Source organism: Bactrocera neohumeralis, unplaced genomic scaffold (assembly GCF_024586455.1).
Source record: "Bactrocera neohumeralis isolate Rockhampton unplaced genomic scaffold, APGP_CSIRO_Bneo_wtdbg2-racon-allhic-juicebox.fasta_v2 cluster11, whole genome shotgun sequence".
Lineage (NCBI taxonomy): Eukaryota > Metazoa > Arthropoda > Insecta > Diptera > Tephritidae > Bactrocera > Bactrocera neohumeralis.
In genome coordinates this window covers 13,745,242-13,770,802 of record NW_026089624.1, presented here as the reverse complement: position 1 = coordinate 13,770,802, position 25,561 = coordinate 13,745,242, and the positions used below count along the sequence as shown (strand labels likewise).

General features: G+C 32.6%; 1 protein-coding gene across 19 annotated transcripts in view; it reads right to left on the bottom strand.

Annotated features, from left to right (window-relative positions):
- Positions 1-25,561, bottom strand: part of LOC126766081 (uncharacterized) — a 187,821-nt gene that overhangs the window by 58,792 nt on the left and 103,468 nt on the right. For 10 of the 19 annotated variants that reach the window (XM_050483786.1, XM_050483798.1, XM_050483791.1 and 7 more), the window contains 3 exons: positions 20,387-20,461; positions 16,969-17,188; positions 15,039-15,159 (listed from right to left, as the gene is read on the bottom strand). In XM_050483786.1, coding sequence (XP_050339743.1) covers positions 15,039-15,159; positions 16,969-17,188; positions 20,387-20,461 — 416 coding nt within the window. Of the gene's footprint in view, positions 1-8,922; positions 9,030-15,038; positions 15,160-16,964; positions 17,189-20,386; positions 20,474-23,047; positions 23,348-25,561 lie in introns of those variants that run through there. The other 9 variants (XM_050483787.1, XM_050483790.1, XM_050483792.1 and 6 more) reach the window with 6 other exon arrangements.

The window sequence follows — 25,561 nt, the reverse complement described above, 5'->3', positions numbered from 1 at the left end:
TTGCAAAGATAAAAATATAATAAAATTATTTCTAACATTTCTGTGCGGTGTAAAAAATATTAAACCTTTAAAGGCATTGGATAGCAGTTCTCAGGAGGCAGTACAATATAAATAGCCCACAACAAAATATCAAAAAATATGCTTGAATATGAAACAAAAAGAACCATATATATTAAAAACATACTCTTTGTCATGGTACAGACCTAAAAGAAAACAAATGTGTAGATATACATAATTACTCAAAATCTCAAGCAAAAATATGAATAATATGTACTTTCTTCATTGTAAGAATTCGCGCTGATAAAATATTGTACACCTGCATGGAATTCGTTAGATAGTAAATCTCTACGATGGCGGATATTTGAGCACAGAAGACGAGCAGCTTACAGCACGTTTGACAGTAATTTCAGTAATTTATTGTAAATTGATTTATTTAATAATAAAATAAAGCACGGTATGTAAGCCACTTGTATAAATATATGTAAAAAACCCAATATATAAACTTTCCATAATCTTTGTAATAGTTTACTACTCTTAACTGTTGTATATATATGTATGTATAATAACATATATGTGTATATATTATTTACTGAAGAAACATCTGTTAGTGAAATTTCACTATTCAGTATTCTCCATAAATGTGTTGCCAAAAGCCGATTTTATCCCAAATCAGAAACGTGGTATACGTAAAGATCTCTAAGTTTTTTACTCGCCACGTAAACCTTACCAATCAAAATTTTCAAGTGTTGTGCATATTTGACTACATTTTGTAGCGGTATTTTTTGCGGTATAGAAATTTTTTATTTAGAAGTAAGTTAATGACATGTTATTAATTAAAAATATTAAAAATTAAAAACAAAACACATTCAGCTATAGATAAATCAATTACAAAATGACCTCGAGATGTAAGAGACTGACATCCGATGAAAAAGTTATATTTTTTATTTTTTTAATTTAATTTTATTTACACTATAATTGAAATTAATATATTATTTAATTTTGTTTTTTTATTGAAACACGAAGTTTAGCTGGTGTATTACTTTTAAAACAATAAAATCGGCCGCTTTTGTATATGCACAGAAAAGCTAATTTGTGTAAAAACTATAATTATAATTAGATAATAAAATTGATATGAATATGAAAAATCATTACATCATAGTGTTGAATTCAGTCCCTTCAAAATTTTTTTCAAACTATTAGTGACGACATTAATATTTTACTAAAAATTATTTTTAATGCTACTTTTTGTAATAATACTTCATTCTGAAAACCATGGACATTTTACTTAATTTGTCACCGCCTTTAGCGTTTATAACTCTTTTTGGGATGAATTGTATAAAGCCCTTAAATATTCGGCGATTATTGCTTTTAATTACACTTTTTCTATTGTTTGCCTTAATTCAACCATTGTTTTGGGCTTATTTTTGTAGGTTCTAGCGTTTATAAGAACCCTTAGATTTTCTATTGAATTGAAATCGGAGCGCTTAATGACCAATCCAATGAAGTAATACCCATATCTTCCTTTAATTTACCAATCTCAAATGTCAAAATTAACGAATTAATTTAAAAAATGTGGAGACTCGATAGCAAAGTACAGAATTATCATATGAAGTAGGGTTTATATGTATCATTTTTGGTTAGGGACACCAAGCTAGGAACCACCCCTTCTATATCATTTTTTACATTTTTCAGCGTTCATTCAGACCTCTAGTATTAAACTGATTCTGATTTGTACTTGGAAATGCATTCCGCTCCTTTATATAAGGGTAATGTTTTGCAGTAGGACCTATGCAATTATCTGCGAATCCGTCACCAAGTCTGCGACGAACTGCTTGATAGCCATCAGGTGCAATAAAGTTAAACTATGACTATTCAGAAAACATTACAGATTTTCACTTGGCTTGCGCCTAGTTTATTTTATTTTTAACACAACTTAAACGCTTTTCTTTAAAATTTCTGTCTTTTTATAGGCTTTCTTCTTAATATTCCCATGTTGTTAAGCCGATTTTGAACGGGTTGAGTTAAAATATCATAAGAAATAATTTCTGCAACTCTGCTTTAATCTCAGCTGCGTTTTTAACAAGTAAACTTGCGCATGGGCTTCTTATAAACTAGTGCTTCTTATTCTTCCTTAAGTTGTCTTCATTTTTAGTTCGCAAGTTTTACGATATTATTCCAAAAAATGTCAAACAGAGCTTTCGTTAAAATGTATTTATTCTGCTATTTTACGAATAGACCATTTTTGATTTGCTTCTTCTTTATTGGCGTAGACACCGCTTAAAGTGCCCATACACGGCACACATGTGCGTTCGATCGGTATGTGTGCGATTGCGATTTCCTCGTGTATGGGCTTGTGCGCACACCAATCCATGTTCGCGAAAATGTTTGATTTTTTACGATCGGTGTGCACACATGTATGTCGTGTACACAAACACCCCTATTCTGTGCACTTGACAAATTAGTAAAATATTGAAAATTAACTCAAATATTTATCAAGCAAGAAATATTTTGGTATTCTGTGACAATCTTGATAAAAGTAAAAGCTTCAATTCGCAAAGTTTTACCCCACACGTGTGGTGAACAAAATAATGGAAATAAAAACAGCATTTTTTTTTCAAATTATATTGAGAGCAACATGCGTGCAGTCAATTGCTCCTATGGTGCTTTTTATTCCAAATTTTCTGAAAAATCTGGAATATATCAAATAAATTACCTTAAATTAGTATATTATTGTTTGTATTACAATAATACTTGCCCCGTTTTTATAAAAGTTTCTTCATCTTTTGAACTGGGAAACTTTATTTCTCCTCCCTTCACCTTCACAATAAGTTTTGCTACAGCCCGCACACTTCTCGAAAAGGACGACTGACTCATGGGCAAGTTGACGTTATTACCTACACATTTCCTGATATGAGCCGCGTCCAAAGAAGTTCCAAGCTGCTAGATCCATTACAGTTAAAGGTAGTGACGTTTTTTGATTATCCTGTGGGGCTATCGAAAATCGAAAATTTCGCCCAAAGGTATTCTCGCTTAAAAAAATGGATTGCTATCGTCGCGTAAACATTTTAAATGCCGCGTGCGATTCCTATTCTCACAATTTTCATCTTCGTTTAACAATAATAACAAAAGCAAAATATCTTCCATTTTCACAACAAGATGCACAATCAGATATTTAATTCATAACGAGCACTGTCAAGAGCATTTGACATCTTAACAACTTATAAAGAAGAGAGCTTTTTATTTCAGACACAGATTACGAAATGCTTGATAAATTTCAAATTTTGACAAATTAGAAATATGTTGAATTTGTTAAGTGCACAGAAAAGGGGTGAAAATCTCATTTTTCTCGTGTCGCCGAATAGGAAAGATCGCGGACGAACAATTTTCCGCTTGATTGTCACACATATTCACTGTTTGAAGAAGAACGCAAAATGGAGTTGTATGTCGTGTATGGCGAAACGATTTCATACAGATGTGCACATGTGTGTCGTGTACGGCCACTTTTACCCTGTTATAGCCGAGTTTACAACAGTGCTCCAGTCGTTCTTCCTTCAATTGGAGACATCGTAGTTTTAATCCAATGACCAAACGGGCCAAACCTTAGTAAGAAAAGCACACCCAAACCATAATATTGAGACCGCCGCACTTTATTATTTTTGTGGTATATATACATATGTATTTCCGTACATGTACTATATATCTATATATATAAAAATGAAACCCGTTTTCCGTTGTCACGACATAACATGAAAACGGCTTGACCGATTTGGCTGAAAATTGGTGGAGAGGTAGCTTAGAACCAGGGTAAGACCATAGGATACATTTTATCTCTTTATGTTAAAATTTAATACAACTCATAAATACAAAAATTATATTTCAAATCATAAGCATTTGTTCAAAATTCACGTTTTTAGGAATCATTTGAGAATTTTATTTCTTCAAAAAAAAAATGTTAATAATTTTTTCCTAAAAACGTGAATTTTGAACAAATGCTTATGATTTGAAATATAATTTTTGTATTTATGAGTTGTATTAAATTTTAACATCAGTAACAATAAAAAATTAACATTAACAAAACATTAAAAACACCTCACGTCTATATACATAAAAGAAAGTCGTGTTAGTTACACCATTTATAACTCAAGAACTGCGTTTCTATTGTTACACACCGACGCAAAAATTCGGTTTTATTACGATTAAAGAGCACTCAAACACTTCTCCGAATCAGTCATTCATTGTTTTTGTTGGATTATGACCTTGCGAGGCACTAACTGTGTACAGAGCTTTCGCCTCTTCATGTCGCCTGTTTCCAGCTTATCAAATATCTTTTCAACGGTGAATTTCCCTGAGCCCAAATTCAGTAGTATTTTCCTCCAAAAAGCAATGCTTTGTTAACACACAAAATGTTTTATGCTCAATTTTTTTGTAAACTAACACAAGTTGCTTTACAAAAATGCTCTATTTCATTAACTAATAGTTGCAATCCAACTAATATAAATCATATGGTAGTACTTTCTATGTATCAGCCAAAGTGAAGCGTGGTCGGGTCCTTTAGTTCTAACATAACAAGAGAATCCTCGGCCACTAAACAAAACGATCTTCCTATCGTCAGTCCAAAGAAAGATTCGCTACCTCTCAGCTAGCCAATCTAAGCGAAATTTCGCAAAGAGCATGTGCTTAGCTACAAGTTTTGTACTGAGAAGCGGTACTTTCCCAAGGGTGCCCGCAGAGTGGACGCTCAAAGCCGAGCTGAGTGTAAATTCGCGTGTTGCGTAAACGGCTTTAAGCGTCCGCTATACGTGTGCCCTAAGGCTGCGATTATTTAATTTATTCTCTCGCAGGCGACCTGTCTCTACACTACCCTCTATCTTAGTTTTTAGTTAGTTTTAGTTTTTTGTCTTAGTTTTGCTGGCGTAAGTGTGCTTGCTTTGCATGTCGAGCGATATTAAGCGAGCTATCATTTTTAGTGACATTTCTGGCTTCCGGTCACGCGTTTCCACTTTCGGTTCTTAATATAAAGCGTTTCGAACAACCGAGAAATTTCATGATTTATTTATCAAAGGGAAATAAATCAGAAGCTAGAGGAAGATATATATGTGTCATTCTGAGGCAACCTTTTTTTTCAACTGAAAAACAGGCTAAAAACTTTCGAAAATGTGAAAAAGAAAGTCAATCAAAAGATGAGCTCTTAATATTAATATTTAGAGGTGCCTATTTCTAATTTTCTGTTTTCCATATAAATTACATGAAAAAAAAATCATTTTTTTTTGTGGCGGTTATTATGCGGAGGTTAATATATGTGCACGCGATGGGTGCCAGTAGGGATGGTAAACTCGGTTCCGATTCTACTCGAAAATCGAGTTTTCTCGTAAAATAATCGATTTTTCGGAATCGATCTTCAGTAGTCGAAGTCGATTAAGAATCGATTCTTGACATTCGAAAAACAGCTTTGAAAATAAAAAATACAAAGAAAAAAATATTTGGGATGCATAAAAAGTATCTTATTTTAAATATATTAAGCGTGTTTTAATTGACTGTCATAAGCTAATAGCTAAATAGTTGACAAATAAAAAGCTTATTCCATATTTTCGCTTAAAAACGAACTGTGTTGGCAATGCGAGAAACTGTAAACAGACTGTCACCCGATATTCACTTTAATTCAAATTGTTTGACTTGCAGAGAATGTTAGTTTCAACTTCAAATTTGTGTATGGAATATTAATTTGTGATACAAATATATTTCCCAAATATAATGTCCCATTGAGGTCTAGAATACAAAAAACTGAAAAAGTGTTCATATTTGTCTTACCCATCTAAAAAATGTGTAATTTTGGTTAGATTACATCTTCATCTGTCAAAATAAGATTTATTATTATTGAATGAAAAAAAAATGATGAACTGAGTTCAATATACAAGTTAATAACTAACTGCCGTCCCTACATAACAGCGGCAGGACCAAATAACTGTCAAAAGTTCCTCATGTCCATAGATTAACGTTCGTAATTTATTTTTCGTTTTCATTTCTTTTGTATAATTTTAAAATTTCAGCGAGAATTTTATCATAAATTTCCCACTTTATTTAGAGATGCCGTGTCGGCGTTTACGCTGCGCGGCAAAATATCCGCCGATCAACGAATTTTTCTTAGGTACGCCAATTTGTCTTCAATACAAAATAAGCTGCTCAAATAAAACACGCCTAATATTGCCTTTGCTTCCGCAGTCAGCGTAACTGGACAAAATACGAGTATATTACTTAGAACAGAGCAATACGTGAACGAAATTGACAGGTATTATCATTTACAGCCTCAGTATGAATATGCAATCTCAATATTTCTAATTTTATCTCAATAAATCTCCTAAACATTGTTTTTTATTTTAAATATTTTTTTTTCCGCGGCTATGCTCGCATTTATCGCTTGAATAATTATCAAAGATTATTAACAATACCAGGTAATAATATACAAGCTCTGTCGCAAAAGAAACAGGACTGTTAAAAAAACAACAAAAAATTAATATTTTTAAAAGTTATATTTTTTTATTCAAAGTAGTTTCCTTGTGCTTCGATACAGCGTTTAGCCCGGTCAATTAGCATTTCAAATGAGTGTTTAAGGTAATTTTTCGGAATGCTCTTGAGAATATCAATCGTCGCCTCTTGGATAGCTAAAATGTCCTAAAACCAGTGTTCTTTCATGGGCAAATGAAGTTTCCCAAATAGGATATCACAGGGTGCCAGCTCAGGTGAGTAGAGTGAATGATTAATGGTTAATATGGAGTTTTTTGTCAAAAAATCACACGACGCATTATCGTGCAACAGGCGCCAGGACCCTGCCTCGCGGTATTGTGGTCGAGCACGACGATTGCGTGACAAAAGACGCTTCATAACACCTAGGTAAAACACAGCATTAATCGTTTGGCCAGGTGGGATGAACTCTCGGTGTACAATACCCTCGGAATCGTAAAAACAAATCAGTCTTTATTTTTGACTTCTGAAGACGACCGACTTCTGATCGTCACAGAGGTCCTCCGACTACTACGGGATAGGAACTGATCACCATAAATTTTTTTCATCATTTGAAATGTTTCAGTAAACGTTTTCCCTAGTTTAAAACAAAATTTAATATTTGCCCTTTGCATTTTACGACCGATGACCAAAAGCTGATATCACTTTTTGATCGATAACATCGATTGTAGTTATCCAATTGTCTTAAAATTTTTACGAAATGTCAACAAGAAATCAAACTTTTTACTTCATATACCCACCAATAGGTTTCGCCACCAGAAACAGTTATGTTTAAAAAGTTCTGTTTCTTTTGCGACAGACCTTGTATATAATATATATATATACACATATATGTTATATCTTATATATAAAAATGAAACGCTATTTCGTTATGCGCCGGCATAACGTTCGAGCCGCAGCACGAAATACGTGGAAATTTGTACAGGTATTCCATTAGTACTCGTAGTAGTGCAGAAGTCCTTACAGAAGCCCTTTTTTTTTGCAATATATGTATATATTTATAACTCAGTATCGGCTGAACCGTTAGGCTGACAATTGGTGAGGATGTAGCTTGGAACCTCGATTTTGACGTTACTCGACAAACAATCATATCTGCCGAAATAATCTTTTCAATTTTGAAATGTATTTTGCAAACACATATTGAATTGAATTTTATTTCATCGAATACAATTGCATAATCGACGGTGATTTTGCAAAAAAGACCTTCTGTGGAAATAAACGAATGACTGTATACGACTTTCCGTGCTGAGGTCCGGACGTTCTGCGAGGAATAGCGTTTCATTATAAAATATAATGGGTACAGAAGTATAAATATATAGTAGATTCATATACATATGTCTTAAAGCTGTTAAAAATTAGTGATACCACTACAACTTTACTTTACTTGTAGCATTCTACAAGTAGGTTCGTTTCAAGAGTTGAGAGAGAACGTTGATTAAAAAAATTGCTATACGATAGCGCATTTGGTAGTATAGTATGTACTATAGAAGACGCCGTAATTAATATAAATTGGGGTAATGGAATTACACAAAAAAGTTAAAAATATATATGCATGTCATTTCGTAAACTCAGTACAAACTAACTCTCTAATTATGTTAACTTAATAGTAAACCATATTTTTGTCCAACCATTGCTATCATAAATGTCCTTATTGGTTCTACCAATGGCTGTTTTTACAATTTTATAAGTGCATTAACATATATAAATTACAACACATTTTAAATACAACATTAATTGTTTATTTTTATTTTATATGCACCCTGCGAGAAACTCTTAAATGCATCATTTATGTGTAGGTTTCTTGTCTAAATCAGTATCAGCCTGATATCAGTATTTGGTGTCAATGAAGTATAATAAATTACATTCTTTATTGAGTCAACACATATTGGCAAGTTTTTCTTACAGGGCATATATACTTGGTAAAAAGTTATATGTAACCATATAAGTCCTTAGAAAACACTTACATATTTATATGCATAATTATTACACTTGAAATAACAGCAATTTCTTTTATATATAATAAATATATGGTATCGTTATGGTTGTTCAGAAATTAATTTTAAATTATACTAATAAAAAAGAAGTTATAACAATGTCTGTCTGTAGAATTGTATGTGTTTATTCAGCTTGAGCGCCCTGTTAAATGAGTGTATCATGTTCGTGTATGCGTGTTTATGTGTGCCGGTAAGGCTTTAAATGTACATTTGTATTAAGTATCATTATTATAATTCACATATCATAGTATTTATTAATGTAGGTTTGTATCTATTTTTAGATTATGCGCATGTATACGTATATATATATATATATGTACAAACATGTGTATTGGCATTTGTGTTTGGTATTTGTGCATAAAACAAGTTACTAACAAAATACTTGATTCATAGTTTAAAATATGCAAACCTGTAATTGCAATTTTAGCAGACCATTTGCTAGTACCGTCCAAAACGCTTTGCTTAACAGCTTTCATGTGACCTGTGTGACTTTTCTCTTCTACGCTGAATACCGCACTGCGCACGTGCACAGTTATTGGAGTAGTTGTTGTAGATAGTAGGTTAATATTTAGGTTGTTAAACGATAGGTACATATACATATTGATAGGTTTTAATAGACTATAAGTAGATGGCTATGCGTAGATACATATCATGATTTAATTGTTATGGTCTAGAAAACATATTGTTTTCTAATTAACCCGTTTAGGGCGAGCATGAATTTTAGAAACAAGTTTTCCTTAATTATAGAAAAAATAATGCTACACACATAACAAAACTAAATAAATAATAAATCACGTTATGACAGCAAATACTTAATGTAAGGTAAATTCTAAAAATATTGGGGTATCTTTTGGAACTCCGCTATGTAAGCCCATTATGATTAGCATCTTACATTAATTGTAATTGTTGTTCATTGTTTCTGTTGGTTGTTGATTACATTTGAAGCATGCGCATCACAAAAATTGTATATATTTTCCAAAATGGAAACTAAATAACTAACTTCGACCTGTGATTTTGATATTTCTTATTTAATCTCTTTCCTGCCAACAAATACTAAAAAAATTAAACTACAAAACGTCGTTCTCTCATTTGAAATGCTTTAAAAAAACTTAAAATTTGTGTTGTGCTGCCTTTGCTACACTATTAGTTATGATGTTTTTAAGAGCATAATCTTATTACATTTTTTATCATAATAATAATTATCTGCTGGAAAACCCCTACTGATAAAGCAAGAATTATTTAATAATAAAATGCATTGAATAGTTACAACTGGTTAAGATAAAAGTATAATATTTTTTCATATTTTGAAATAACATATGAACCTGTTGTTAATAATATTAATACAAAAGAACGCGTAATTGAAAGCTTAAAGTAAAAGAATTACATTCTGTAAAGTTGAGGGAGGTATTGGTTCAAAATTTCTAACGTTTAACATATGTCGGAATTCAGTTTACAGTAGTGCTTATTGAACAACATTATTCACTTTATATTTTGCTTTTGGTGTCAATGGTGTCGATACTTTATAATAAATGTACAAATTTGACTTTTTAGCAACCAAATGAAAGAAAAACCTGTCTCAGTTATTGAATAATATTTCTATTACTACCAAACAGGGGAAACATAACTTACAAAATAACAAGACAAAATGTTTCCTTCGGTTGCATTGAATCTATAATACTCTTCACAAATACAAAAGATTCCATATATGAACTTGATTTTGATCAGTCAGTTTGTTTGTCAGCTAAATGCTGTAGTTGTTCGATATGAACCATTTTTGCGAAGATTATAGATTTTAAATCAAACAATTTTTCATACTAGATCACGATCTTGTTCGATTAGTTTGCTGTAGTGTTTCGACCTGAAAAATTTCATCAGAGATTAAAGCGATACCTTAGATAATAACAATGTTTTTTGTTGCCCTGGATATCTAAACAAATTTTGATACTTTCCAGAGACCAGGTCACGGCCTGATTTATAAAATAATATATATTGGATGAGCTTTTGTTTTCAAGATAATTGCATATCTAATATTTTGATAAATTTGGGCTTGCTAGTAATAAAAGGAGGATGGAGTCATGTGCGAAGTTTGCGCGAGTGAGGAAACTGAGGCGAGTAGGTCCTTGTAGCATTTACTACAGTGGCAATATAAAGGAGCACAAGTTCGGTGTGGGATTCGTGGTGGGAGTGAGACTCCGTCGCCGAGTACTGTCATTCACCCCTTTGGATGAACGTCTAGCCACAATCTGCATCAAGGCGACGTACCGCTGATTTGCACCCACGCACCGACGGAAGAGAAGGAGGATGTAACTAAAGATGCTTTCTGTGAGTGCTTGGAGCGCACCTATGAGAACTGCCTCCGCCACGATGTCAAAATCGTGCTTGGTGATTTCAACGCTAGGTTGAGCAAAGAAGGTGTCTTTGGCACAACAGTCGGTAAATTCAGCTCCCACGGGGAAACATTCCCAAATGGGTTGAGGCTGCTCAACTTCGACGTGGCCCGAAATATGGTTATCTGTAGTACTAGATTCCAGCATAGAAAAATTCACCACGTTCTTTGGCTGCCCCCTGATCGAAATGCCACTAACCAGATCGATCATGTTCGATCTCCAGTGTTTTAAACGTGCGTACGCTCCGAGGTCCAAACATCGACTCGGAACACTATCTTGTTGCAGCCAAGATACGCAACCGGTGCAGCAAAAAACGCATGTCAACAAACACGAGAAGCTGCAATCACAAGAGACAGCCGAAAGGTTTTCTACTCGACTTGCACTCCTGCTTTCTGAGAGTACTCATCAGCAAATCGGTATAAGGGAACTGTCGGACGGTATTTTAAGCTCCTCGAAATCCAACGCAAAATAACTCTTGCTAACAGGTGCTACTTTGGACTGAGTAGACAATTGAGAAGTAAAGTCCTCTCTCGACGAACAAAAACCAAACTCTATAAATCACTCATTATTTTTGTCCTGCTATATGGTGCAGGGTATGGACGATGACAAGATCTAATGACTCGGCGTTTCGATGGTCTATTGCTCATTAGCCACGGCGGTGTCTACGCCAGTAAAGACGAATAAAGAAGTTATAAAATTAGGTTTTTAGTGATGATTAAGGTGCTACGTTTTTTTCATGCATGCAAACATCTCGTGATCATTTTTCTCAAACTTCTTACCGTAAATCTGTGAAAACATTTTCGAAATTTACTAAAAATCAAAGATGGAGGTGTTTTAAATTACAGTTTGCAAAATGTCTGGTTTTACTCAATGGAAATTTCGCTTACATTTCAAATGTAATTTGCATAGACTACTCAGAAACAATGATATCCAGATACTAAAGTATATGTATAAGAGGGAGATTTGAATCAAAGTTTTACTCTCAAAAGAAACTCAGTTATTTAATACGTGATTAAGATAGGAATGATAGAACTGTTTTTAAAAGCATTGAACAAGGAAGGGTATTGTTTAAGTGACATTTGTAGAAATTTCTGTTACTATGGAAAAGTTGTAATATTTGTTGTTCCTCAAATATGACGACTTCTGAAAGATACCGATTTTATCAAAGTTATGAATATTGTGGAAAATGTAACTTGGATAAGATTAGTGTAGATAGTGGAAATTTTCCTAGATAACCGCAAAGCAACAAATTATGAAAAACATTTCCAAGATACAAATGAAATTAAAAACATTTCTGTTGCATATTTTCTGATTTTTGTCAAGTAAAATGAAAATAAAGATTTAAAAATAAACGAGAGAAAATCCTGCAAAATAAGATAGTGTCATGAATTGTAAGCAGAAATGCATCCAAAACCGATCTTATAGTATATCTAGGGCAACAAAACCACTGCAGACCAGCGTAATCTATGCCAAATTTCGTCACATTTCAAATAAAAAAGTTTTCCATTGAAGGAATTGATATGCAAGAACTGTTAATAACTAAAGTAATATACATAGATTCTATTTGGTAAAATAACACATCTTATTATTTGTCATACTTTACTTTACTCTAAAAAGAAAACTTATTAAGTAACTAGAAAAATGAGAATGAATTAACAAAACGATTTTTAGTACTAATCATTTCCCATTTATTAACACAATGGAAAGTTGCGCTATTAGTATTTTCAGTTGTTTAATACCAAGATTACCCCGCTCAACCTTTTTTAAGAAGCTTTCAGTTACAAGTGTCATGTTCTAATGGTTTGAGTGACACACTCGGATTGACTAGGCCTCGTGATGAAACGACTAAGCAAAAACTTATTGATTCGACAAATAAAACTCGTAGCTAAACTTAGACTATAAGAAATGAAATTTATAAATATATCGAAGTTAATGAACACAATTGCATGTGTTATTATTAATACCGTCTAATACCCTTCTGCAAGCCCTGTGTTGACATTTCAATACTTTCTTAAAAATAATGCATCCGACCAAAACCCTGTAGTACAAGAGCTTTGTTATAAACCAACGAACTACACCAGACCAAACGTATTATTCATTAATATAATCTTGTATAATTAATATGCCGTCAAAGCGTTTTTGCTTTTAAACATTATATACGTAGTACCCATTTATCAAACGAGTTCAATGCAGAAGTATACCTGTCTTATATTACTAGTATTTGCACGAAAACGACGATACGTACGATATCTAATAGTAAACTATATTTTTTAAGTAAAATAATCGTAATAAACATAAATGATAAAATAAATACATGTATGAACTTATTAATTGAAACCAAGTGAAGTTTATTTTTATTAAAATGTAATGGTAAAATCATTGTATTTTTAAACAGTTTTTTTTTTGTTATATCTTCATAGTTTTGTATATTAGCACTCACAGATATACATACATATATATCTATATATAAATATATATAAAATATAAAAAAATTCATAGCTCGCTTCAACCACTTCAAAAAAATAGCTTAATGATTTTGTAGGTCATTGAAGCTCTTCGAAAAAGTTCTGTAACAATTTTATCTTAAGCCTAATCGTTTAGAAGATAGTAATTAATATTGAAATTTGTCTATTTTAGTTTATTTAAATTGATTTTATAGGAAGGTCGAAAAATTTCAATTTATTTTGTGAATTTCAGGAAAATTTACACAATTTTGAGTTTCTATGAATAGAAAAATATGATTAACCAATTAAACAATTTTTTTAAGTTGTTTGAAGAGAGTTTTGAGTTTTTTAACTGACAATAAGAAAAAATAAAAAACCGTTCGGCGGAAGACCTCCCCATTACAATTAAGAGATCATACATGGAGAAGCTTTCGAAAACACAATTGTTGTTTTTGACCCACCCTAATATATAACTATATATGTACATATATATACATGTACTGTGTCCACAAATAAATCATTAAATTTTTATAAGTACAGGTAAAAAATTATAAAATAATTATTTCGCCTTTTTCGTATTTCGATAATAACATACAATTCGTGCATACAAGTAACACACTTTTTTATATGATGATTGAAGCAAGTACTCAAACTATAAGGACAAAGTTTAAGTCCATGGTATATCAAAAGATAATTGTGTAGGCAAATTAATAGTTTTGAAGTGATTTGCATTTATTCTCCTAGATAGAATTTTGCTGCCACGCCAAGAAAAGAATATGCCACTAAAACGGATATGCCAGCACAGTATCGATTCAAAATATGCGTCTTAGTTTGACTAGTTCATATCATAGTTTTTCAATGGCCTGCACAATATCGATCTCAATTTCGTATAGTTTCTTTAAAAAACTGTGATGGGACAATAAAAAGCTTAAACTGTAAAATTATTGAAAAAGTGTTCTATGTAACTATGTGAAGCATTTATGAAACTACCTTTAAAATAAGTTTTGAAACAACCTTAGTTGGCAATGCTACAAAGAATTATTACAATTTTTTTAATCATAATAATGTGCTTTCTTGGTGGTTAGCAATAGAACCCAACATACACAGCAACACAAAAATGTTTGGATAGTTTAAATTAATATTAAATTTTTTTGGCATTTTGGCTTTTTTGCGTTCTATTTAGAAAAAATACGTTTTATATTAGGTTTGGTATGTTTCTTCAGTTCTAATGGATACTATACTATAAATGCATATAACTATTACGTGTCACCTTGTTTGTACGAGATAAACTACCGATTTTAATAAAGTTGACCATACTTGCAATTTTGATAGATCTTAAAAGATAGAGTACTTTGAACCTTAACTTAAATTCGCGAAATTTTTGTATTGCAAATTGTTTGCTTATTATACAATTATATATCAAAAGAGTATAATTATCCATAAGGTTTTAACAGATGACCGTGTTATGTAAATTACACACTGCTTTTAGTATATTGCGCCATCTACAACAAAAGAAATGGTCACAATTGCATTGCAACTACTTTGTCAAATGGTGGACGAACGACGAACGACGCAACAGCATATATATATATATATATATTATGTATATATAACTGTGAGTGTGTGTATCTTTGCCGTTTGTTTGAACGGCACTATATTCAAATAATTTTATAACTTAAACCTATGGAGCTTACCGGATTAATTCGAAAATTTCGGGCTTTTCACGTTCACGCTGCTTCATGCGATCCTTCATTGCTGTTATAATTGAATTCGCCTTATCTTCAGCTCCATGCTTTGAGCTTTTTTCGGCGGCTCCTTTTTTATTAAAAAGTAAAAATTTAAAAGAGACTTTTCTGATATATCGTTTTTTGCGCTAATATGCTTGGATGATTCTAAATACATATACCACACTATTAAGGTACTGTCTAAATAAGTTACACCTCCTCCTCAAATTCTCGAGAACACCACACATCGATCCACACAAAACCGAAACACACTACAGAACACACGGGATTTATGGGGAGTCAAAAAATGGAAAAATCGCGTATGCGGGAAATGTTCCTCGGATAATGGGTCTTAAATCGGGTTCGAGCCAGCGATGTTTTTTAGGGATTATAAATTTATTTTTCTTAAAAATCGCTAGGTCGAAACTCGTTTTAGAATCATAGTCTCTTGAGGTAAGTTGCTCAGAATGATCCGTAGAACATTTACGATATACGATTTTGTAGAAAAAAATGGACCCGGATTTGATGGATTTGAACAAACTATTGTCAAGTAAAAATGTATAGTTGTACGGAAGTCCAATAGGAATTTTTCACTAAGTCGACTCATTCAAAAGTTATTTGAAGTTAAAATCCAATCTTGGAACGCATAAGATGACTTTTACAAAATTTTTACATGATTTTACAAAATAAGACCTCAAAACCATAGAATATTTTATTTTTTAAGACTTTTTATTGGTTTATATTCCATAAATTCACTGGGATTTTGTTTTTTGTTTAGCACGATTGAAAAAACGACAAAAAACATCTATTTAAAATATTAAAACTTTTTATGCCTTTTACTTAAATTTTTGGGGGAATAATTGATTTGCTTCAACTATTTATAACCTTCAAAAGGTGACATAAATTTATAATCTGCTTTCACAGAGTTTGCAGCTTGATAGTATAGAAGTATGTACATAATAGGTGCTTTTTATGCATGTGGAAATAGAAAAATAAAGCGCACATAATTTAAGTTATGGCAAAGTATTTAGCTTTATTTAAAGATAAGGATTAGTCATTATGTTTTAAAAATTAGTCTACGCAATAAAATAAAATCCTGCCGAGAGGCCAAATTTTCTACCACTTTTTGCAGCAATTGGGGGCCTTATGTCAGCAATAACGCGCCGAATATCTCTTTCAAGTCGTAAATCGCCACGAGGTTATCTGTGTAGACAAGCGACTAAATCGTTCTTGGAGGTCACGTCACACGCACGGCGCGAGATAATACGCTCACCAAAAGTCTCCCTCAATAAGTTGATTCCAAAGGTATCCACACACGTTAAGCATTCACAGTAATTCATTATGGCAGGCTTCATTTTTAAAGAAATGCGAACCTCTGAGACCAAATAGTAACCTTTCGAGGATGAAACGGCGTCGCAACAATGACTTGTGAATTATAATCTCTTCTAATGCGTATATTTTTACTAACGTATCCATTCAACCAAAAGTGACCTTCATCGAATGTAGGACGCAACGCACGATACGTCCCCTGGGCCAAACCAATATTTTGGTAATAAATTTGTAGGATTTGCAAACTTGTTCCGTAATAATCCTGTTCATTGAAATGGCAAACCATAATAAGTAACAGCTGTTAATAAGACCAACACTGAAAAAAGTATTATCTCATTGAAAACCACTTGTCTAAAAAAAACCCTTCACATGAAAAACGACACGAGTTGAACGTTTTTTGTTCGCAGTTATTTATGACACAGTTTAAACTAACATACATACATATGGATACTATATTATATGTTGGAGTATAGTATATAAATGGATAGTGCGCATAGTTATAAACAGATATTTCTTCCATAACTTCAAATGTTATATTTCTATGTATAATATTTTTAGAAAATATACGTACTTTGCAAGCAGTCAGCGTTTAAGAGATCCTTGCATTTTTCATGGCATTTCACGCCACATTCTGTACACCGAACTCCCTGTCGTGCGATGCCCCATAGCAGTCCTTCACATTCGTAGCAGTAAGTTGGCGATGTTGCAGTCCACAGGACGAAATTATGTGGGGTTGTTGACGAAATTGGATAAATAAGCGCTTGTAGAGCCTTTTTGTAAACGTGCATTTTCTAATGTTGGACAAACGTAAATTAGTAAACTATATCTCTTAATTACAAATTATTTATACAAGTTAATTTTAACAAATCTTTTAATGTTGTCTTGTTTCAAAACTTTTAACTCTAACTCTATATAAAATCGACAGATTTTTATAAATAAACGTTGCCATAGTAGATATTTATGTGAATTTTTTGCGTCAGTATCTTATTCAAGATTGGGAAGAATATACCGTCAGTTCAAAAATATATTCCTAATCAAGTGCGATGAATTAAAGATTCTATATTCAATCGGAGTTTCTTAATATTGAAACACATATCCTTGAATTACTTCAAAACCATATTTTAATTAAGAATTCCTTAGATAAATTTTAATACAACTGATTAATTTAATAAAACACGGTCGGCATATATTCACTTCCGCCTTAATACTCATGTTTATCCACTGATGGCAGGCTTGTACTTGAATTACTACTAATACGGAGTCTAAAACGCCGGAAAATATTGACTAGACCATTTGTAAAATAAAATCCTTACGAGGCTGTTGCTGACAGCTATCCTCTGTAAGAAAACCTTACTACGTTCGAGTTTTCGAGTCAAATATTTCACTGCGCGTAAATTAAGGGATCTTCTCAGTGTGAAATTTTCGAAAAAATCATTTTTTTTGTTACAATATCGGATAGTATACACTGTAATAAGCATTCTCTCAAATCGAAATTCAAAATATTACGGTCGCTATAGCGTTTCTTGTAGAAAGGAAACAGAGTCCGTAATGGAGCGACTCTAATCTTTAAACACGTTTTTCTCAGAATGGTGTTTCTCACTCACTCACTCACTCTCAAAAAAAGAGTTTTGCAAATATCTAGTTCCAAATTGGAGAGAACATTTTTAACATCATTATCTATCGCGCTATGAAAATCTTTTTTTTTTTTAAATATTCCTATTTTTTCTAAGACTGCCCAAAGAAAGGGCCAAATTCGATACTTTTTGTTCAAACCGCCGCCATTTTGTCAGATTTCAAAAAAAAACACTCCATAACGCGATAGCTACTTTTCTACAGATTAATACTCTTTTTGAAATTTAGATCAAAATTGCGGCCGCAATCGTGGACATCGTACAGGACCTTTTTTTTTAAGTGTAATTTCTACAATTTATTTAACTATTATTAACCCAATCAATGAACATAAAAAAATCATTCTGTATTAGTCATGAATGTGTTTATTTATAAAAAAAACCGGACCGATTAGTTAATTTAAACATAAAAAAATTGCGAAAATAAGTACTTTTTCGAAGGGTCACACTGAGACGATCCCTTACCCACACATTCTAGAACATCCTTTTGGTACACTTTTGCCCCGCTTTTAACTTTTTTACACCAAAGTGAAGAGGGAAACGCATTTACAGGAGACTGCCACCAAAACATTCCAGCAGCTGAATGGTGACCACGTTGAACCCATGGAAAAACATATTAGGAGGATTATCTTGCTCTTGCAAGATAGCACGATGCAAAAATCCTATACCGAAATATTCAAGGCCAAGAGAGCACCCATTGCAGAATCTATTGATATTTATAGGAACAGCTGATTCGGTCAATTTATTGAGAATGACTGTTGTGAATTAGCGCACTTTCTGCATTCATTCTTAACAAAAAACTGTAACAAATCTTTATAATTTAAATTGCAATTATAGAATATATTTAAAACTTACCTTCCTCAACAATTTAACGGCGAAATATGTCTTTATGTAAAATGACAGCTAAAACAGGTTTGCAATTATTTTTTTACGTGTCATTACACGAAAATAAACATGAGTTTTGGTCTGACATATTTTATAGGCATTGCAAATAATTTTCTGCGTTTGTTTGTTGTTGTGCCGTTGCATCAAGAGGAAAATTCTGTAATTCGTGCACCGTGCAAGGGTTTTGCAAGAGCAAGAGAATTTCCCTATTGTATTTTACATCTTCGGCAGTTTTTGAGTAGTTTGTTCTGTTTGTTATAAACAGTCAAAATTTTTTTTATCTGTAAAAAGTACCATGTGCCACTGAAGCCGCAGCTTGCATCTGTTGACCCTAATTTGCTTCAAGGGCATTGTCAAAAGATGGTCGACGGTAGGATTTTATGGGGAGAACATCTCGGATAAGTCTTGACATAGATGAGGTCGATATATCCATTTCCCTTGACATTATTTCCTGTTTTCAAAGAGTGGCTAAATTAGTTCGAAACACGCGAGGGAAACTACTTCTACACTCGTGGCCACGCAAACCTTACCACTATCCTTTCTTAAATTTTTTTCGGTCTTTTTCGTTCATTCGGGATTTTCTTCAATTTTGTTTTTTATTTTTTTAGTAAGCATAAGGAAACTAAATTATATTATCTAATTAAAATTATAGTTTTTAATTTATTACGTGTAATGAGTAAAACACAAATTAGCTTTTCTGTGCTTATACAAAAGCTGCCGATTTTATTGTTTTTAAAGTAATTCACCGACTAAACTTCGTGTTTCAATTAAAAAAAATAAAATAAATATTAATTTCAATTATAGTGTAAATGAAATTAAATTAAAAAAATAAAAAATATAATTTTTTCATCGGATGTCAGTCTCTTACATTTCGAGCTCATTTTGTAAAGCTCACTATCTTTGAATTGATCTATAGCTGAATGTGTTTTGTTTTTAATTTTTAATATTTTGATTAATAACATGTCATTAACTTATTTCTAAATAAAAAATTTTTATACCGCATGAAAATTTTAAGTGGTAAGGTTTGCGTAGCCACGTGTGTATTTCGGTCAACAACTGTAGATGCTTAGGAAAAAAGATCAATAGTGCAGTAAACAAACAATCAAAAAATATTAATTTTTTGATGAAACTCATAAAATTCACTTGCGCTTTTTCCCCACTTCTGTTGATTTTTTATGATTTTCTTTAGCTCCCCACTCCGCTGTTAATAGACAAAAGCAATCTCTGTTCTGATGGCACTGCATATAAATTATAATAAAAAATCATGACACCTTTTTCTAAGAACTTCCATTCGCTGCATGCATTGAAAGCTTTGTAACAAAATTTATGGCAAGACTAAGTAGTATTTCCGTTCCTACTCAAATATTTCTAAAGTTTGGAATAGCATTGAGCATTGACATATTTTGCAATAAATCTATATAGTTGAAGGTCCTTTGTTATTAAAATATTAACAAGAAAAATTGTATATATACCTACCAGTTCTTCGTCATTCAAAGTGGCTCGCGGTACGGCTGATGTTAATCCGGCATTGCGCTTGGTGGCTGCCATTGTCTATAATACGGTGTTAGTTTGTTTGGTTGGCCATTAAACGTTAATTATTTATGTATGTATATCAAACATTAGTTTAAGAATTTTTCAATTATATTTCATATTTTAAAACATGTTCTAATGTGAAAATGTCGTGTCAATTAAAATATGAGAAGTATACAAATGAATTGCTTGTCGAACTACGTATGTATAATTATAAGGATGGGTAAAAAAAAACAATTCTGTTATTGGTACTGAGCAGTAAATTTCCCACAAAACTATGAGTTTTGCTATTCAAAGTGATTCATTGAATGATAATTAAGTTACAAAAATCAAAAGAACAAAAATTTGTTTATAACTTTTAAATAATTAAGTTTACGGAAAAATTGAAGAGATTTTCGTAGAGTTGTCTACCCTATTTTTCAGAGTAGCAATCGAAAAAATATTATTTTTTTACCCACCCTAACATACATATATACCAGTCACTGAATGCATATGTAAAATTTTTATTGCAAAGGATCAGACCATTAAATGCACACAAATAAAAAACCAATTATTTTAAACATCCAAAAAATTAAAGAAGGATATAAATAAGTAAGGAAGATCAAAGTTCGAGAGCAGCCGAACTCTTAATACTCACGCAATTTGTAATAACTTAAGATATGTGAACTGTTTCATTCATTCATCATTAGAAATTCGTTTTTACTTTCAATTGATTTTCTTCATTTTCTTCAGATCATACTACAGGTCATGTGTTCATATCGGGTTTCTACTATACATATCTAACATAACTTCCGAAATATCTATTTTAAAATCAACCAATGTAAATCTTCACAAATCACTACCACATCATCGCACTTTACTTCAATATCCCTTCTTAAGTTATTCTTCAGCAAGTAATATGCTATCCCTGTCTATCAGAGTGTGAGATGTCTCAGATATTGAGAAAAATTATGCACTACGACCTGTGTTCTATTGTGCCTTCTTCACAAATATTAATTTCCAAGATCGTGCTAGGCATTGCGCGACCGATGTACGTTCCAATACTGTTTGAGGTCAACTACAATAGTCCAAATCATTATATTGAACCATTTTCAGCACCAAACTACATTGTGGTTGGGAAACAATTAATTTCATAAAAGTATTTCACAAGCTCGCCATGCTGCTGTACGGACAAACGAACGGAGCGAGATCCGAGTATCAATTCGTTTCATCCTGTTCTATTTCTACATACATAGCACTAAATCTACCTCGAATAGTTCTTTGGATTATCAACTACGTTTAGGACTTTAAGTAACTTGTTGCGAGAGTATGAAAAGTATCTAATATAAGTTTGGATGATAAAAAAAAAGTTACCAACTACAACTATTGTAGTGTAGTCGAAAAAGTCTTTTCGCATGTCTAATCAAACTTTAACTTATTTTTTTTATATTTATAATGAACTTTAATGAACCAAATATGTACCATTTTAGTCGACCACTTTTTGCCATTTTTTCGGTAGAGACATTATTCCATCAGTGTAAAACTTTTCTGGTTTCTCGGCGTCAGGGCTATATGGTGGATGCATCAAAACTTCCCAGCCAAGCTCTCCTAGTTTTTGCCGAGTCATAAAAGATGTGTAGTCTAGCTAGAACAGCTCATAGTGGATGATTCCTTTCCAATCAGAACTCAACATAACCTTTCTAGGCGTCAATCCTCGCTTTGCGACCATTTGTTGAGTTTCACCACGCTTGGACCATGATCTTTTTGGCACATTATTGTCGTATTTGATCCACTTTTCGTCTCCTGTTATCATTCGCTTCAGAAATGGTTCGATTTCATTTCGTTTCAGCAAAGAATCGCAGATGTTAATTCCGTCCATTAAAATGTTCACAGACAATTCATGTGGTACCCACACATCGAGCTTATTGTGGTAGCCAGCCTTTTTTAAATGATTCAAAACCATTTGATGCTTAATGTTAAGTTTCTTAGCGATGGCATGGCTGCTTATGTGACGGTCCTGTTCAATATTTTCCATAATTCTATCTATCTATTGACAAAATTCGAAAAGACTTTTTCGATTACCCAATATTATTGTGTACACATATAACTATATAATATATTAGTATGACCTTACAATCATTTTATAGTTAAGCCAAACTAAAAAAAAATTTCATGCGAATAAGGAAAAAGCAAACATCCATAGCTGTATGATCTTCATGAAAACTCTGTAAAATCAGAATTTGTTCTCCATAATTTGCGATATTGCATTTAACACAAAAGCTATAAAAATGGTATTCGGCTGCACCGAAGCTATAAAACCGTTCAGAGATGTTATACTGGCTAACTGCCACGCCATACATAGACATACAGATCTTTAGTAGTGCCAGATGGATGTTCAGTTTAATTTCAGCTGAAATATTCGTCATATACATACATACATACGTCATATCTTTACCTGCTTACATGGCTACGGTGGTATTATCCGATTCGAAGATTGTAGCGTTGTCTTCAAAAATAATCGTTGCCGAATTTAGTGAAAATGTTTTGTCAAATAAAACTATATAGTTATATAACTTGATTTTGATCGGTCAGTTTATATGGCAGCTATACGAGGTGTTCAAAAACTAATTTTCGTTTTTTGAAAAATATATTTATTACATTGTCTACATTAATGAAATCGCCTTCAAAATAGTCCCCATGTAATATTATGCACATACATATGTATGCCAGCGCTTCTTCCAATTCAAACTCGATTTTTGGGGTTAGCCTTTGGCTCTTTCAACCATGTCGTCTAAGCTTGTAAAACAACGGCCTTTATTTTGGAAATAGAAAAGGTCGCATGGAGCCATGTCTGGCGAATATTAAGTTAAATCGTTACAGTATTGCTTTTGGCCAAGACTTCACGAACAAATTCTTTGATCCATTTCTCTAGACAAACAAACGAAAATAGGCTCATAAAAACTTGTTTAACTTTAGTGGCTGCTACAAAAAGCGTAAGCAATGAATACAGCTGATTAGCTATGGAGTTAAATTAGAATTTTTTTTTCAAAAAAACTCTTGATATTTACCGTGCTCTTTACGGATTTTAAGAACTAAAATACGGTAACTATCGAACAATGTACGTTGGATAAACTCCAATTTTTGTAACTTATTTTTGTAGCTTTATTTAATTTTGTACCACTTAAACATTTCCGACAAAAAATATATCTTTTTAATCTGATAACTTCAATGATATGTGATTTGTATAATGGAAAGTGAAATAATCAGATGGAAATTATGATTGTCATCCGATTTCGCCCATTTTCACAGTATCATAGGAATGTTTGGATAATCGTACATCTAATTTGGTGGAAACATATCAAATAGTACCTGGTTGATAGGATTTCACCAAAAAGAGGGCAATGACACGCTAATTGAAACACCGGCTCCTATAAAGCCCGTCGCCACCATCTTGGTTTTGCAATTTAAAGCTTAGGGCGCACTTACTCAGTGAATTATCGTACCTTTAATATTTTTCAACATAACCGGGGAATGAGCGTAGTTATCATCCAATCTCAGCGATTTTCACAGTATATGGAGAGGTTCTAATTACTATAACTTCTTTTTAGCAAGCTTGGTTGAGTTAGCTTTTGCTTCTTGAAAGATATATACATTTACTCATTTAAATGGCGGGGCCACACCCACTTGTAAAAATAGCTTAGCCCACAGGTGTTCCTCGCTATTGCAATCTCCTGTACCAAATTATTTTGTATCTTGATTTTAGAACGCCTTTGTGTGCCAACGAACATTTGTAGCAAGTTTCGTCAAGATATGTATCTCATTTTTTACTCAAGTTATCGCTTGCATAGACAGACGGGCGGACAGACAGTCACCTGGATTTCAACTCGTCTTGTCACCCCGATCATTTATATACATACATATATACATATGTCATTTATATCCATATCTGTCTCGATTAGTTTTAAGAAACAAAAACAACCTTTAGGTGAACAAAACAATTATATATAGGTTGTCAAAAAAGTCTTGCGGTATTTTCGCTAGTTGGCGCTGAAAGCGCGTAGTTCTAGTTTTATTCATCGCATCGGGTCATGCTATACTTTTTTGGAAAGCTCATTTCACGCGCTAATACGTGTTTGATTGATTGTCGTTTCTTTTAAGTCATTCGTGATTTATAGCGTCGCAAACATGGAGCAAAATAAAGAGAAAATACGGCATATTTTACAGTACTACTACGATAAAGGCAAAAATGCATCTCAAGCCGCCAATAAAATTTGTGCAGTTTATAGACGCGATACAGTTTCCATTTCCACCGCACAACTATGGTTTCAACGTTTTCGTTCTGGTGTAGAGGTGGTCGAAGATGCGCCACGCTCCGGAAGGCCTGTCGTCGAAAATTGCGATAAAATCGCTGAATTGGTCGAAAGAGACCGGCATAGTAGCAGCCGTAGCATCGGTCAAGAGCTTGGCATGAGTCATCAAATATTCATTTCAATTTCAATAATAAAAAAAAATTCAATAAAAATACCGCAAGACTATTTTGACAACCATTATATGATAACCGACGTTTCTTTGTTATGTTACAAACATCGTGGTAAATCTCAATATACCATGTTCAGGGTATTAAAATCGGGTGGAGTTCAAAATATTGTGATCATTTCCAAACAGCGTGTAGTGCGAATGTTTTTATACTTTCGCAACATATTCTACAGATTAAAAGAGCATTTCCTAATTTTGATTTAATTGGTAATAAGCTTCACAAGTTCTGCATTTTTGACATTATTATTCAAATAATTATTAAGATTTAGAAAGTTTCTATCAGTTCTCAATAAAGGGCAAACGAAAGATAACTTGGCGATTATCCAGAGCATAAAGAGAAGTGTTGAACTCTAATTATTGCTATGTAATTTTAAAGCCGGACACTTTTTATATTTAACTTACTAACATTCCTAATATGAGCAACTTTTCAACCCATTATTTAATATCGGAATAAATCGTAAATTTAACGGGGTATTAAAAGAACACTTTAACATATATACAAATGATACAGCCTGTTTCATATAAAGCTATATAAAAAATAGAAATTCTGTGTAATTTTGACATCTGGCAGAAAAAAAAAGTGATCATTTAAACAAAATCAAAACA